Here is an 18,049-nt window from a genome sequence, read left to right as displayed (position 1 = left end):
AAGGCCTGTTTCAGGATGTGCCATTTCAGAATGCCTTACCATCCCACGTTTCTTAAAGGTCTTTTAAAAAAGTCAAGTTGGCAGGTCATGCAAATTTATCCCTTTTAGTCAGAACACAAAGATGTATGACAGAGAGAAAGTCTTTGTTGCTATTAGTGGTATTCTTGTAGTTAGGATGATCCAAATATTTATTTAGCAACAGTGCTTATGTGGTAGCACAAGTAACCACCCAAACACTGCTTTGTTCTCAATTACTAGTACTTAACCCTGCAAGCTTCTAAATATCCTTTGACCTCACAGAGATGAACAATAAACTCTCCTGGGTAGAGAGGAACACACATATTTATGCTATTTTGTCCCAGTTCTGTGGAGTCTTTCAAAATATGTTCAGATGGCTCACTAATTTTCACGGCCATAAGAATGTAACTTCAACTTATATAAACAAATGAGACAAACCATACAAACTGGAATTTATTTTATTCATACAGTACAACAAGGAATATAAGAACTTCTGCTTTACATATGTATTTTAAATTCTTTTTAGGAATTTTACTTTTAAAACTTAACATGCAGTTTGAAGACCAGATAGGAAGTACTCTAACTCTATATTACTTAACAGATTGTCACACAGGAATTGTTAAAAGCACTTTTTTCTGCAGAAAAGTCAGAAAAAAAAAATCCTTTACAATGTTCGTTAATATTAAATGGATACTTGCTCATATACCAGACAACTATTTCAAAGTTGTCATACTGACAGTATCCTGTCATTCCTGTAATATCTCATGTATGTAGCTGCAACATATTCTACCTGCTTTTTAGTAAGTGATATGTTTTGAGATGACAAAAACTAATCAGGACTTTTCAAACTTTCCTGCTACTCAAAGTAACACAGGCTTTGCCACAGGAACGCATTAAGTATAGTTTATCTACTTAGAGCTAGTATTTTCAAAAAGATGTATGGGACATTCGCTCTAGCTAACTTTTTATATAATAAAAAAAAAGCTAATCAGAGCATAGCGAAGTGCTGTTTTAACTGTTTGATGAGCTGTTGTGTATCAACATGGCCTGGAAATGCTTCTTCTGACTTCTGAGCAGCTGTGTAACTCCTCTGAAGATCTCCAACCTGTAAGAAACACACAAACTAATTTTGTAAATCCAAGCACTGCAGTATTTGCATCATGTATTCTGTGCAGTACATTTCTGATGCTCACAGATGTTTAGACATAGCTGGTCCTGAGAGTGAACGAATAAAAGTCAGTGTGGAGGCTTCTGAACTCAGGGTTCTGTTCCCCTTACATTAAGGGATGAGAATAAAAAAGACAGAAATATGATTTAATGGGAGGAATGCTTCAAGACAGTAATTTTATATCCCATTCCACATGACTTCCTGGAGAATGGACAAGGTACATCATGCCCAGTGCTTGAAGTCAGGAGGAATAAAACCCAGAAGATTTGGTTTTCACCTCCATAGAAGTGCTGTTGTATATACAGGCAAAACACACCAAATCAGGCCTCTGTAAAAGCGCCAACTCCACGTGATTTCCTGCTTTCTCACAGAGAGGCACAAGAGGGAGAGCTGATGTTGCTCCTCTGCTGCTTTTAGAAGTATGTTTCCACATTGTTTCTTACTTCGTGAACTTTCTTTTTTCCTTAAGAGCCATCATTTTTGGAAGGAGGAAGTGTATGTAGGGAAAGCATCTGAGAAAGTGGGTTCAGCAAGAAAGAACTCAAATGTTTGTGAACACATCTAGTAAAAGTGATAGCTCCTGGGTGGAAAGGAAGAAGCTATGGAAAATGGCAGTGGGAGGCCTCTGTTGCCTCTACATCAGTCAACATAGAGCTTCAGTGCAGCAAAAATTCTCTGAAGGGGAAGAAACCAGGGTCCTGGCCAGAGAAGTTATGTATTGTAAACCATGGCCTTACACCAAATCCAAGGATTACATTACCGCACTGCATCAACAGCTCGTTGATCTGGCCATCTGTCCCCTTCCATAACCTATACAGGGTCTTTGTGCAAAAGCTAAACAAGACATTTGCAGACTAGGATTTACTCCTTAATCACTAAGTACAGAATGCAATTATTCAAAATCGTCTTATATTTCACAATGGAGAGGATACACTTACAAATTAATGGGTTGTTCTCTCCTTGCTGCATGTACTTTAGTATCTGTAGGAGTTGAGCGGCCCACACAACACAGACTCATAACAGAATCTTGACGGTGTAGGCACAAGCAAAGGAGCAATTTTTTCTTGTGAAAAATGTAAAGACTTGTACAAGTTTCTCCTTATTAACAGGAAGGCTGGACATGCTGATAATTCAGTGTCTGAGACACTCTGTATGAAAGAGATTACTAACACACAAAATCCAAAGATTGTAAAGCTGAAGAACAGACTTTCCTTTTGAGATCAGTAAGATCAGGGGATGAACAAATTATACTCTTTCTATAATTACTGATAAATCATATGATACTATTTCACTTCACATTCTGAAAAAGCCAACAGCTAAAGACTGTAAATGGAATTGTTAACCAATTGTTCATCTTCTGGGTGTTTGGAAAAGCATAAAGTTTCTTTATAGCTCTATAGTACATAGTTGGCCTGACTTACTCTCAAAAGCAAACATTTGAATGCCTACTTTTACACACAAAGCTTCTGGGTATTAAAATGAGAATGTAACTTTAGTTTTCCTTGAGTTTATGCACTCTGTATTCTTTCATCTTACCTATTTGGAATTCTCAGTAATAACAATAAAAACCCAACTGCCCCACCAAGGCTCAATTTTTAGATTACAAGAACAGGATAGTGCATTACCTTCTCTGAGAGTATTGCAAAATTGAAATGGGGCTCATACATATGAGGTGCTAAAGATGAAGCAGTCTGCAGCAAAGCTCTTGCCTATGTAAAGAAAGAAAAAAATCACCAGTGAAATCTGGGAGGGAGGGAGGGGAACAAGAAACTAATGCAATTTTCATCATTCTTAAAAGAAATCATCCTGTGTCATCTTTACTAGGCCTTTACTAAGAAAGCCATCTCCAACTATGCAAGAGTTACACCAACAGTACATTTAGGCATAATACAGTCTAATAGCATTGAAATGAGTAAGACTCTTGGCTAAGTAAGAAAAGACATGTAGGAACTTAATTAAGCAATTCAGTCTGAAACAACGAACACAATATATTAATAGAAAAAAACTATTTACAGTCCCACTCCACTGTATTTATCTGTTGTCTTTGACAGCACCAATTTAAGCATCCCTGAAAACCTCAACTTTATCATAAAAAATGACTGTTTTCACACTCAAAAATTTTACAAATATTAACTCTTTATTTCTGCTAGCAAAATAGTAGCATTAAAAACTAATGAAAAATTAAGTCTCAGAGTGTGGATTTTCATGCTGTAAATCCAATACAAAATTAAGGTCAAATTGTGAATGCTTTTACTAAAAAATGTGGAACTTTGGGGGGAAAAATGATCTTTTAAAAACAAAGGTATCTGTAAACTGTTTGGGAAAGCAGAGTTAAGAACTTATTAAAACTCCCTGAATCTGACAATTTTGAGTACATGCACCAGTACTTACGAAACAACATTGTGAAATAAAATAAAATCCAAGATAAGCAAAACATCTTAACATTTTTTTTATTCTGTGCAGTATTTTATTGTTGTAATGATCCCAATTTTTAATTATACATGTGATACAAGAAGAAAATAGAAAATTTTAAGCTAAAACCTAAAATAGACAGGAAACAATTTATTATAATGGAAAGGCTCTGTAGTGTTAATTATTAGCAATTGCAGCCTCCACAACTGGACATTAAGTTCCACCTGGGAATTAAATATCTGTGAATTTACTGATTATGAAACTGAAACTAAACCCAAAGTTTATTTGTCACTAGAAACATCCAGTGCTGGGTTCATTTCAGTGTTTCCGTGGTAGTTGCTATGTTATCTGAACAAAGTTAACATAGAGAATTTGCTCTTAGAAGTATTTACAAGTCTCTGCATCACATTGTAGCTCTCTGATGTATATATGAATCTATCAAAATAGGCTTGCTCTGATAAGAATTAAAACAAGCCCACAGTAGTTCAAACTGTCCAACAAATGCATATTAATTCTCCCCGTGTGTGTATAAAAAATGCATGCATTTAATCCACTGTGCATGTCAATTATACACCTAAGTGCGATACAACTTAGTCTACTCACATTAGGTAAGATGAACCACCAAGCTTACTGATGCAATTTATCAAGAACCTGCTGCTTTGGGACAAAACTCTAAAGCAATCTCCTTGTTGAAAACAATCTTTTAAGAGCTGATGTGATTGCTCTCTTCTGCCACCCAACAAAAGTATATTATCTACATTTATAAACTGAATATATAGTTGAAGTTGTAATTTAAGTGACAATTACAGAGTGATGTGTTTTGTTTTGGGTATCAATTTAGAAAAAACATCTCGACAACTGCAAAGCCACTGCAAACCCTGTTTGTCTTTGATGAACCATTAGGGTATGCCTAAGAATGAGCACTTTAATAGGAGATGGCATGACAACATGGAGATTACACTGAAACATGCATAAAAGTTATCCATGTTTTCTGCCCGCAATAGCTGCGAGATGTTCATATGATGACTCCACCTCAGGGAAATGACATGTTTCTAAAGTACAAAAGAGCCAAAGGAAGCATTCTGCTGAGGCTGAGATTCAACACCAACCTGTTCAATGTGACCTTTTCGCATTTCTAGCACGGCCAAGTTGTTGTAAGCTTCTGCATAGTCGTTATTGTTGACTAATGTTAGCTTGAAACACTGGTAAGCCAGGTTCAGGTCTCCTATTCCCTAAAAGTAAGATTGTATTTTAATTCGTGAAAAGACTGGAAACAGCACGCATCTGTTTTGTCATCTGGAGTATCTTTTCACCCATATGTAATACCATGGAATACAAATTACAATAAAAACACATTGATCAGAACCATATGTGCTTTCTTCCCAGACCCTCTCATTTTCTACTTATTCATTCTTCCTCCAGACAGAATTGTTCCTCTCCAGCACAAACTTCCACACTCCAAGTGATATTCACTTCATCTAGTTCAACTTTTAGATGACTAAGGTGTCATCTAAAGACTACAGTATCTGCTAACGTCTATAGTAGGGTAAGGAAAACAGAGATTTCTCCAAAGGGGAAGTCATCTTGCCTCTCTGTCTCTACAGAGATTTTAAAAAATCACACATAAACCTAGTTTTTAGAAGATAAAAATTTAGGAAGGTTAATTTCTTTGTACGGAGCAGCTGACTACTCTTTCATGCTCTAGTGTTATGACCAACACTGATACAGCATCATGTTAAACATTAGAAGTGCCAAATGCTGAAAAATACAGGCACATTAGCTCAAATGTTTTAGGCAGTATAAATTAATGTTCTTATCCTAGTTGGAGTACAATCAAGATGAACAGTTGAGTTTCTCTCTGACTTAAAAATCATAATCAGCATTTGAAGACAGTTCTCATTGAAAACCTGTCACAAACTTTTATTCAGTAACCGCACTCAGCGCAAGCAGCTAAAGAGAAATCTAACACAACTTCTGGAAGAACATCTGCAAAAACAGGCAATGAATGCGAAGTAGTATAGAAATTTAGCAAACTTTATCACATAATTACACAGTATTCCTATAGCTGCCTCTAAGACAGAGGAACATGCCTTTTCAACTATGACATACATAGTGGTTTAGTGTCTGCTATATGCTGCTGAATATGTATTTTTATGACAACAAAATCAATCTAATGTTCCATGTAACACAAATAACAGCTCTGAGAAAAATATTTTAAATTCAATTTTTTTGTCAGATTAGCTTGTTTTGCAGCAAAGGCCTTCAAGGACTGATATGTGTTGCAATTTTTTTAGAAAGAAGGGAAGGTTAAAGACAGTGGGGAGGAAGAATCTTTTAGCAGGAATAAGCCACATTCTGTGAAGATTTACAGAACTTTTTTCTTTTGCCTCTTCCTCTCTACTGAATTGCAAATAAACCTTTAATGTGTACTGCACTTTACCCTGTACACAATCGGATTTCATATTTCAAAGTAGGGCAATGACTCCTTCCTAGTTATTCTTTTTCCAGTTTTTGTAAAACAGTACTTATTCAGAAAAGTGGTTAATATTTTTCATACCACAGCCACGTGTCCCAAGTTGTACCACACATCTGCTGTCTCCTCCTCATTTTCAGCCAAAAACAGTGCACGTTCAAATGAAGATAGCGTCATATCATATTGCTGGGCATAGAAGCAACAGAGGCCCAGATTGTTAAAAAGCTGGCAGTTATAAACACCCATCTGCAGGAGCCGTCTAGATTGAAAGAAAATATTTATTTTTTTAGATTCATTTCAAGTAAGAGTTCTGTTATAAATGACAAAGTTCTCTCCTCTGTTCTCCCTGTTCTGAGAATGTGCAACAACCAAGCGTTATAGTCTTAAACTTGGTAAAGGTTTCATGAAGAGCAGTCCAGGGCATTTTTTGATTAGTAAGAATCAAACTGTGCAAAACAGTTTTCATGTAAATTAGATAGCCTCTGTCTTTTTGGCTGTGCCACATGATCTGACTTTAAGACAGAGCTGTATGCAGACTTTTTCAATTTCCTCTTTCCAGTCTCTCAACCCCAATCAAGCTGCAATTTGTTTCAGTTGTAACTCTTCAGACTTCAGTATTTCGCTTGATTCCTGCACTTCAGCACTGCTCTTAATCAGTAAATCTAGCATGTGAATCTACACTAATCTTCCATTTGAAGCATAACTCAGATTTTGATTCAAATTTATGTTTAATGTGTCTTTAGAATGGAGATGTTTCATAAAAATTTTGTTTAATAATATTTATAGGAAAGCCAGATATGCTAAGAGGGCCAGGGAAAAAGAGGGCTGCTGTCAGGGGTGTGACTGTGAGTTTCTGAACGTAAAGCATAAAAGAGCTCTGGTCCAACAGAAATTAGGTGGTAGTGTTTATACTGACTTCATATGCTACTAGACTTAAGAACATGAGTCAGGCTCCTTTGCACTCTGACTGTATCGAAATACAAAGGAAGCAGCATCATTTGACACTATCTTTTTATTGCTTTCAATAAAACATGGGGAACCCCAGCCCATGTTCAAATAAGGAATTTTGTGGTCACAACTGCTTGTGACTTCAGGTGGAGTTTTTCCTTTTGAAAAGACTACTCTTTTTCAAAGGACTAAATAGCAAGTCCATGTGGCTTCTGAATGCAACTGAAGCTGAGAGTAAGGTCCAGTGTTCTCAAACTGCCTCATGATGTGAAAGATTATTTCTTGTTTGTTAATCAATTAAACTGTTTAGTAATCAACTGTAATCAATTTAATCTTGTTTATTAATGACTTAAATTGGTTTTATAATCTTTGTTGATACTACTACATACTCCATATGCAATGATGACAAATTTTTGACAGAAAGATGCAATTATCGCTGGCCAAGAAGATACCTAAGTTGGTAACCTGCTTTTACGGTGATATTGTGCAAATGATCAATCACCCTCCTATGCCCATCTCCTACTGTTCTTTTCTTGCTATCAGCATTACAAACCCCAAGCCTTTACATTACCCTCCCACACGTTCAGTTCCTCCTCCCTTCCCATAAGGGTAGATACCTATAAAATCGCAGAGCTATCTCAGGCTGGTCTGAATAAAAATGGTTACTACCAATGCATGCAATGGCTTCCACGTGAGTATTGTCTTGTTTTAAGACGTCTTTATAGTACTCGGCAGCCGAAGAGATATTGTTCATTTCCTATACATTTGGAAAAAAATCAGATTAATTCTACTTTTTATCACCGATTTTTAACATAAAACTTATTAAAATGTCACTCTACAGAGTGCTTTATCTATGACCTGTACAATACTTAACCAAGATTAATTACGTATGCTCCTGCAGTTCTCTGATCATACAATGCAACATCACCGATTGGCATCTTCACAAGTAACATGTGCATCCACAAGAAGAATGCATATTAATCTATCAGTGCAAGCTGTACCTGTCATTACTTCTATGCCACAGCTACAAAAAAGAGATTTTTTTATTTATTTTTTAGAAAGAAAGATTGTTCAGAAGCTTAGCATGTGCAATAGGCATTTGTTACTTTTTGCATAACGACTTCTAATACACAGTACTGTGCAGTCTGTTTCCCAGTATGGTAACATACAGTAGACTTATTTACCCAGTTAATGTCTCAATTATTTTCAGTGCTGTGTAAGTCAACTCATTAATTGCTCTGAACACAAATGAGAATATAATTGCACACGAAGAATTATCACAAGCCTTTGAAAACAGGAATCATGGATTTAATATCAAAACTTGTACTAGCTAGGATATGCCAGTGAAGAAAACTATATTGTATAAAATATATGCTTGGATGTATGCTACTTGGAAGATTAATTAGGGTGAACTCATTGTTGTAAACAATTACACTGCTTCTGAGCAGTGCAAGCCACCAGATGACTCTACCCCCTATCAGAAGAAAATAAATTAAAAGATCAAAACACACTCCCATGTTTAGAGAGGAATAATTTCTACCTGTGTGCTGCAGATACACTGTACTCTCAACATGACTAAAGAGTAAGTTTTTATTTAACCTCAGCATCATATTTAGCAATGAAAAAGGTATTTCCTGTGATTAAAGGAAATAGTACTAAAACAGCCCCTTTAAAAATAATGGGGTTTTTAAAACCAAAAAAGGTCTACATCTCTTCCCACTGTCAAAAGGTAGTGACATAGAAGAAAAGCTCTAATTAAGATGCCTGATGCATATATTCCACTTGTGAGTCTACGTGATGAGAACAGCCTTGTGCTGCAGTACAAATCTTTGCTAACGGAGCTCTAATCCTGTACTCGGGTATCAGTGCAAAACTAGATCCTGTCAACTATATGCTGCTTTTTAATAATTCCTTGAAGAGCTATGCAATGCTATGTATGGTTCTGAAGAATAATGTCCATATTAAAAACTGTTTAACAATTCATAAAGAAAAGCCTCCAAAAATTAGCAGCTGTTTTCTTCCTTGCTGAAGGACAAAAAGGATCTAATATGAAAATGAATTAATGCTTAGGGGTTAGATAAGAATGATGATATCAGGAAAGAATGCCAAGTATGAATTCAGACGCAAAAAAAAAAATAAATTCATGACTTTGTTTAAAACATTTGTTCTGGAAGAGCATCGTTACCAACTTTCACTGAAAGACAATATTAAGTTCACTATCTTTCATGAAAATACACACTTTTAAAATACAAAATAGATTGTTACCAAGCTAAAATGAAGCTAGTTTAAAATTAATCCTACTTAAAATAACATTTACTTCCTAAACTAAGAAACATTCACATTCCAACTGTTCTCACTGGCTTAAGGAACTAACAGTAACACATAGTGCTAATAAAGGCAACACTGATGAGTAGACTATTGTGCTGTTTAATCCTGCTAGCAGGCTGTTGGTGACTTGAGCAGTTTTAGTACGATTAAACATATATGAACTAGACCTAGCTACATGGACAACATCTGGACCACTTGACTTAATGCGGACTTGCTTTTGTGTGTCAAGGGTAAAAAGGACCTCACCAGTGTGATTAACCATTTAAACAAATAAGCCTGCAAGGCTCCCCTGACACCACTTTGGTATCTTTGTGCAATGTTACCTGTTTTGCATTAGCGGTACTGAAAATCAGCACAGTCAGTTTTTGATACCCTTACCATTATATTTAACTATTGGCTCTTTTTTCTTGCTCAGGCAGTGAACTTTGGCCACAATAAGGATTGCACAGTGGGTGCATACCTCGTAAATTCTGGCAATTCCACAAATAAGAGTCACTTCTCCAGGAAATCGATCTAACCCTTGCTTGAAAAGGTTCAAAGCTGTTACAGGCTGATCCAAGCGCAAATACACCTAAGCAAATAAAAAGTGTATATAAATGTTAAATGTCTGACTTTTATACTTGTACTGCTGTTTAACAAGGGATATAAATAAAAGGGATGACACCTCCCTTTATGCAGTAAACCATTAGTTGAGATGGTGAATTAATACTGGGAAAATAATGGAGTGAATACTGAATAAATCTCTGTAATACAGATAAAATAGGCTACTTAGGATAATTAAATTTGCATGCGTATCAACTAGACATTATTAATTCATCTGGACATCACTAATAAACCAAAAAAACTATCTTGTTATTTATTATCATATCAAAATAACATACTTTGACACTGAGGTGAAGGTATCACTCTGAATATTTTCCTGTTTAATGTATTTTTTAAAACTTACGTGTAATCTTGGATCTTCAGGTTGATAGTACTGAAATACCGAAATATTTTACTTAGTCAAATAAGACTGCACTGCACAGAGCAGTGACACTTTCAAACTTCCTTACTGCTCTGCCAACCTCCCCTGTCACAAACAATAAAATCCCGTAACAGAAAGAGGGCAGTTTTGCCTCTGTGATTTTGGCTCCCATGTTCATTATGACAATGTGTGATGTGGATAATGTAGTGTGAGAACTAGACAAAGGGTATCAACATACTGACAGAGACCACCTCTGCAGCTGTCTGAGAGTACAACTGTAAAGCCCTCCTGTTGTGGGGCATGGTAAATACAGCTACAGCAAAGGAAAAAACCCCGCACACCTCCTCTGGGAAACTACATGGCTAGAGGGATTAATCTGTCTCCTACTGAGTGGAACAGTGGTTTGAGTGCTCCTGTTGCATGAATATTACATTAAATAGTACTAATACTTGATATGACTAAAAAAGGAAAAGAATCTGTGACTGGTATCCTGACACAAACATTCTGTGATGCAATGTAAGAAAAATATCATTAACTGCTTCTGCCCTTGAGCTTCATGGACTTCTGAGAGCCAACAATCTAAATCCTAAATTCTTTATTTGCATCCCTACAGATACATACTGCTGTAGACATTTGCAAAGAATTCTTCCCTATGACCACTCAAGTGACATTCTTGTGAAAGAACTGTCCACTGTTAATTAAAGCTGATCACTGGCAAAAAGAAATAAAATACAAGCATTTTTTCCCCAGTCATTTCGCTAATGTCACTTGCTTTTCCTGTATTAAGTTAGAAAATTAATTCCTTCTTGTGAAAAGCAATAAAAGAGCGAGGGGGGTGGATTTTGGGGTGGTGGCGGTACTTGGTAGAGTACGACTGTACTACCACCACCATCAACGAATACATTTTAAATGGACAATGTATTCCTAATGCACTCTATCTGGGCATGTTGCTGTCTCTAAAATAGACTTCAACTCATTTGCTATAGTTTTTCATGTATAAACCATCCAGCAGTTTCTGATGAATATTATGTCTGCATTAAACTTAAAACTTTAAATAATTGTCCCATTGTGACTGTCATGCTCCTTATATTTTTCTAGCAGTTTTCCACAACTAAATTACTCTGTAAAGAGTTTCAGTGGAAAGTAAACAGATAAAAAGAGAATACATGATAGCTGATTATAACTTCTTAACTAAGAAGAACCTTGGTTGCTTGCTTTTACTCCTACATGACACCTATGTGAGTGACTTGTACAATTTATCCTAAATATGTGTAGTAAGCCAGTGCACACTGCCATAATTTCGTTATTTTCTTTGTTTGAACTGAGAGAAAATTTTAATTAGCAGGTTTTTTGGTTTGTTTACTTGCTTGTTTTTTGACCTGATCTAGCTATGAAGCACACCTATCTTCATATTTTGGGGGCAAAATGTGTAAAAAAAGGAGGACAGGAAACTCCACCAGATCTGCTCCTTTTTCATCTTTTTATGTTTGCTTATGAAGTACCTTTTCTGAGCATTATGACTCAGGTCTGCTCTACTGCTTCATCTGGAGATTCACTCCAAAGATGCACTCACTACAGGTCCTCTGTGTAAATATTACACTAAGTCAACACAGCCACAGTGCTCTTCTATGTAATTCTCACACCCAGTGGCATATCCCACTGTCCAACATCTCTGCAGACTGAAAAGCTGCTATACAGCTGAGTAGCAAAAGAAATTAAAAGAGAGGTGGGACAATTTCCACCTACTTACAGCTGCTCTGGGGAGACCTGCTCTTTAAGAGTGCTACAGCTATAGTCATTAAGTTTTAGCTGCCATACACAGAATGGTTCTATTTTCTTTTTGGTATCTCTCCGATCTCTTGTAAAAGTATCCCATTTCCAGCTCTTCTGGGTCATGAAAGACTTCATAACTTTACAGCAGCCTCGGTATTTTGTTTTCTTTGGTCTTTTATCTTTTTATAAATTACTTTTCAAGGGAGAGTTAGCTTTCAGGAAAATAAAAAAACAGATAGCTGTTGCAATAATGAATATAAACAGGAAACTAATTGGTACTGTAGTATTGGTCTGTTTGCACAGAACTTGATGCAATCCTATTTTTTCTAACAGCTGCTTAACTCAAGTAACTCTTATCTTTTCAGTACTGTCAGATTGAGCTGTATCTCAGTGCCCTACTCTATTGACTGTCCACCCACAGTCACTAAATCATGTTGTGTGATGCTTTATACTTCAGCGAGCTGGCCTATGGACTGGGAGGTGGAAGTTCAAACACATCTCCTACCTGAGCTAGTAACGATGTGGTGGGATGCCTATCTCCCATAACAAATCACTGTTAATCCAATTACTCTGCCAATTTAATCACTCTGTGTAGTGCGTATGTTTTGCAGAATGACTCCTGGTAGTGCCACAAATCTAAAATTTCTAAGCTCAATTGTGTAAACCAACTCCTGTATTGAAGACAAGTCTTCAGATAGCAATGATGATCATTTAAATACAAAATGTAAATTGCTTAAGAAATGTAAAGGTAAAGCAAGTATCACAATATGAATATCTGAATTATCCACTAGTAGTGATGACTTTTGATAGGCCTGTGACAGCTGGCTTAAAGGGAGCTGAAAAAGAGCAACTGATTTCATCTCTTTCTGGGACAGAAGGAAGAAAACTGCAGTTTAAGTTTCTCACAGGCCACCTTTCCTTGAATGTCTGGAAAAATGTTTAGCATCTGATGGGTACCTGGTAATTCTGAGGCTTTGATTCTTGTTTTGATTTTGCTTGTGAAACTTGGGATTTTGAGCTATACTCTTCACTTACTGATTTATTGCAGAGGTGTCCTAGGAAACCATATACAGCTACACTGTTCATACTGGAACTCCAGTAATTCTTAGCTATATAATCCTCATGGGAGTTTAGAGAATAGAATACAGTAATGCAGGAGTGTTTGGTGGTGGTTTTTTGTGTGAAATCTGGAAGCTCCAAATTTTTTTGTGAACTATAGACTTCCATTTCAACTGTTAGCATGTACTGCCTCAGGTCTATATGGAGATCACACACTATTAAACTTAATGGTGTATCAAGGTCAATACTCAGATATTCTGGTGTATGGTCTTCCCAGGGATAGTCTGGAATTTCACTTCATTCTTAAACAAAAAAATCTATGACTTACTTTTGCCAAATACAAGACTGTATCAACCATGTCCTGTTGCTTCAGAGCTGACTTAAATTGTTTTTCGGCTTCACGATATAATCCTAACCTAAAGAGACAACAGATGAGATACACAAGGTATTTGTTTGTTGGTTCTGTGTGTTGATTATTTTTTTAAATAAAAAAATAAATTAAATAATTAAGCAGTGCACAATAAGCCAAACATGTACCGCCCAAAGGCATACTTTAAGGTCAGGTATTTGTGTTCATGTTAACAAAAACCATGCTGTTAAATATATTAAGGTTACAATTCATTAAATTTGGCCCCCTTTTGTACATGTAGCCTTCTGGTGCTAACTGAATAACGACACACTCATTTTCATAGGACTCCTTGCTGCTCTTTGTACAGAATGGACAGTAGAAAATGAGCAATACGTCATGCCTCAACTTCTACCCATATAGTTTTGGAGCAGAATTTCCTCACTCACAGCAAAGAACAGGTAGATACTCTCCACTGTAAAGGTTAGGGAACACGTAATCATCTATAAAACACTCTCTCCTAGCCTCGTACAGGAAATGGTGAAACTTCTGTTACTGATGTTAAAAATCTTTAGCTGTGCTTTGAAAACATGTTGTATTGCAAATGGCACCACAGCTTATGACTGTTCATTAACACTGACCAAGGCTGAGCCCATCAGCGATGGTGGTAGCACCTCTGGGATAACGTGTTTAAGATGGGTGTGGAAACCTGCTGCAGAACAGCAGCCAGAGACAGGCGGGAGAATATGTGAGGGAGATAACTGCAGACACCGGGCCAATGCAGGAGGAGGGCCGGAGGCGCTCCAGGCACCAGAGCAGATTCCCCTGCAGCCCATGGCGAAGACCACGGTGAGACAGGCTGTGCCCTCAGCAGCCCATGGAGGGTAATGGTGGAGCAGATCTCCCCCTGCAGCCCCTGGAGGACCCCACACCAGAGCAGGTGGGTGCCCAAAGGAGGCTGTGACCCCTTGGGAAGCCCGTGCTGGAGCAGGCTCCTGGCAGGACCTGCGGCGCCATGGAGAGGAGCCCAGGCTGGGGCAGGTTTGCTGGCCGGGCTTGTGACCCCGTGGGGGACCCAGGCTGGGGCAGCCTGTGCCTGAGGGGCTGTGCCCCGTGGGAGGGACCCACACTCGAGCGGGTCATGGGAAGGACTCACGCCGGAGAAGTTTGTGGAGAACTGTCTCCCATGGGAGGGCCCCTGCTGCTGGAGCAGGGAGAGCGTGAGGAGGAGGGAGCAGCAGAGACAAGGTGTGATGAACTGAGGGCAGCCCCATTCCCCATCCCCCTGTGCCGCTGTGGGGGAGAGGGGGGAGAACTCGGGGGTGAAGTTGAGCCTGGGAAGAAGGGCAGGGGGGGGAGGGTGTTTTTAAGATTTAGTTTTTATTTCTTGTTACCCTGCTCTGATTTGATTGGTAATAAATTCAAGTAATTTTCCCCTGAGTCAAGTCTGTTTTACCCACAACGGTAACTGGTGAGTGATCTCTCCCTGTCCTTACCTCAACCCACAGACATTTCATCATATTTTCTCTCCCCTGGCCAGCCAAGGAGGGGAGCAATAGAGTGACTTTGTTTTTTGGCACCTGGCATCCAGCCAGGGTCAACTCACCACAGCTCAAAAAAACCAAACCACTCTAATCTTCTAAAGAACATCAAATAAAGGTTAAGGATAGTGAGGAATTTCATTAGTTAGAGCACCTAAAAAGAAGCAATAGTTTCATGCCAAGATAGAACATAGAATTTTAAAAGGCTAACTGCTTTGTATTATCAACCTGTTCCTACAAGAATTGCTTGTAGCATTGTAAAGACTGCAGATGATGCTTCAGTTTTTTAACAGTCAATATGGTATCCATATGTTTTATGTTCCTGGGACAAACACATTGTAAAGAATGAAACGGGGAGCTGCCTCAGTACTTGTTTGGTTTATGGGAAACAGGGCTGTATCAAGGAGGAGTTCCACCTGATTTGGTAGAACTGGCTGTTACAACCATAGCTAGATCCTCAGCAGCCATTCCGAATGGCTTGCAACAAGCTCTCCTCCCCGCTGCTGCCACTCCTTCCTCAGAGGCGTATCGTATCGCCGCAGTGTCAGGGTACCCCTAAGCCGTTAGTAACAGATGCTCAGGTATGGGGTGCCAGCCCTGAGGCCTTGTGGCTTTGGAACTGGTACTTAGTGGGCAATGTAACTCTGGCATAAAGTGTCTAATACGAATATTTCATTTTTTATAATTTCATCAATTTGAAGCCCTCATTGACAGTTAATTTCTCAAGCTAATATTGTAATAGTCATTTTGTGTGGTCTGTTTTAACAATAGTTCTTTGCATTTATTTACTGACTTTTCAAACAATGACTCTGAAACACATTAACAGAGGTGAAGATGCAACTAATTCAGTTACTTAAAGGTACTCAGAGCTGATGCCTTTACCTCAAGCAGTTGAACATTATCTCCTGTATATTAAAGGATATTTAACTGTAAGCACAGCGCTCTCCAACTAAATACTTACTGAACTGTTTCTCAGCGTTCAGCATTGTGTAATACACCCAGCAGTTCAGGCCCTGCACTCACACCAACTGATCATGGAAAAAATGAAAAATGGCTTACCTATAGTAGCACTTCCCAATTTGGACTTTCCACCACCAGTCCTTGAATTGTGCATGCTCAGTGGCAAGGGCTGCCAAATCTAGAGCCTTCCAAAACAAACCCATCATCTTAACATTAATACCTTCAATGTTTACACAGAGAAGAACAACACAAAGTGACCAATATAAAGATTTTTGTAAAGAGCAAATACTGAACAAAAAGTCCGGGTAAACTTGAGGTGGGGGCACTGCTTTATGTTTACTATTTTATAGCTTTAGTGCATAAAGTAGCTGAAAGGATAATTTGTCCCTGTAAGAACACGTAACCCAAGCAGCTTCTAGTAATTCAAAAAGAAAATATAAAATTAATTTTATCAGACTCCTGACATGCTGCTTATAGAATATTTGTGTCTGCCAACATGCTTTTTCTAAGCTTCCCATCATTGTTCACTAAAAGTTGTTAAAAACAAGTAAAAATATACTAAAATAAAAAAAAAATCAGTTCAGCCAGTTTGAAATACTGTAGAAACTGTCATCTCATTGCTAATATCAGGCTGCCTCCACTTCTGGGAACTCTCAGATATGTACAGTAAGAAATAATTATTCTTTTTAAAGTCCTATGACATAAATAATTGCTTTGTGACAGATCAGAAAAATAGATAAATATTCTAAGAAACAGACAGCTTTTGAAGAGGGTGGAGGTCTAAAATCTCTTTTATCTGGTATACTGGAAAATTAGGTATGCTAATCAATGTGCTACCATCAGCCACTACAGACAGAATCTATGGCTTTTCATGTTTTAGCTATAATTTCAATATTCCTGTTAAAACGAATAGATATGTGTTCTGTACCAAAACCTACCAAAGAAGCAATTGTTAGTGTCCCTTGTTTCAAAATTCCATTTTGTCCCAGAATGTATCAAAACATGCTATGTTATTTATATTTTCGTGGTATCTTCAGAAAAAGTCTAAAAAGCTTTAATGCAGTATTTTTATAGCAAAGAACTGACCTTTTTTTTTTTGTTTTCATAAACATTTTGCAGACCACAGAAATCAGAAACTAGCTACCTACTATGAACAACATGTAAAAGTTCTGTGCACTGGCCACTCAGTAGCAGAGGAACCAATAATTTCCAAGAAAAATAAAAGATCTGAACACTTGAAACACTAGAAAAAGCCTAGTTTAGTGACATCTACCTCTGCGTTTCATACCTATTCTTCCTGCTAGCAAAACGAGGCTGTAAGTAATCAACAGGTATAGATTTGACATAGCACAGCAAAGAGAGCAGAGCTATGACAACATAGACAAGTTGCTGTCTTCTGGCTCTGTGAGAAAGAATAATTTGTTTTCTGTAGCAATTCAGACTGAGAAGTTGTATTGATGCTGTCCTCAAAGAGGAGGAGATAGCTGTCATTCCCTGCCTCTGTGACAGGAGAGAGAAAACTGAGGAAATCTTACAACTCTGAAGTCACTATTTCTTCCAGTTAGGTGGAACCCTTGACCTCAGATGGCAGCTCTTATCTTGGTTGCCTTTTGTTTCTTAATGGCTTTGCAAATTGCACAACATCTATAATGGGGAAGAAGCTTGCTTCAAGACAGAAGTTACTGGTTTCCCTCCCAATCAAATACTTTCCTTCATCTGATGGTATATAAGCAATTTTTTCCCAGTACTGGGAAAATTTGGGAAAGTAGTTGATGTTAAAACATTGGTTACTTTTGTTGCATTTACAAATGTATAAACAATGTGCGTGTCTATCAAATACCACACCTGCTTCTAATGCAGCATGAGCAGTCACTTAAAATGAGTGAGGATCATCCTGCAAATAATGTGCTTCAAAGAGTTTTCCTTAGAGTGCTCTGATGACAAGTATTCAGGGAGAAGGACTGAACTTCAGAAAACGATCCCTTCTGCAGCTACACATTCAGCTTTCTTTCTGGTATCCTAATTATTTCTGATAAGTATTTTATGCAAGGCTAACAAT

At 37.7% G+C, this 18,049-nt stretch overlaps 1 protein-coding gene across 1 annotated transcript in view; it reads right to left on the bottom strand.

Moving 5' to 3' along the window:
• Nucleotides 1-458: 458 nt before the first annotated feature.
• TTC8 (tetratricopeptide repeat domain 8) overlaps nucleotides 459-18,049 on the bottom strand; it is a 53,635-nt gene continuing 36,044 nt past the window's right edge. Inside the window, exons 8-15 of the mRNA XM_080395112.1 lie at nucleotides 16,090-16,175; nucleotides 13,472-13,559; nucleotides 9,808-9,918; nucleotides 7,637-7,776; nucleotides 6,156-6,330; nucleotides 4,708-4,830; nucleotides 2,812-2,895; nucleotides 459-1,123 (exon numbers count right to left, since the gene is read on the bottom strand). Of these exons, the coding sequence (XP_080251238.1) occupies nucleotides 1,007-1,123; nucleotides 2,812-2,895; nucleotides 4,708-4,830; nucleotides 6,156-6,330; nucleotides 7,637-7,776; nucleotides 9,808-9,918; nucleotides 13,472-13,559; nucleotides 16,090-16,175 (924 nt within the window). The 3' untranslated portion in view covers nucleotides 459-1,006. The remainder of the gene's footprint in view (nucleotides 1,124-2,811; nucleotides 2,896-4,707; nucleotides 4,831-6,155; nucleotides 6,331-7,636; nucleotides 7,777-9,807; nucleotides 9,919-13,471; nucleotides 13,560-16,089; nucleotides 16,176-18,049) is intronic.

The sequence above is a fragment of the Falco punctatus genome (genome assembly GCF_963210335.1).
Source record: "Falco punctatus genome assembly, chromosome: 7".
Lineage (NCBI taxonomy): Eukaryota > Metazoa > Chordata > Aves > Falconiformes > Falconidae > Falco > Falco punctatus.
This window is presented reverse-complemented; position numbering and strand designations above follow the sequence as displayed.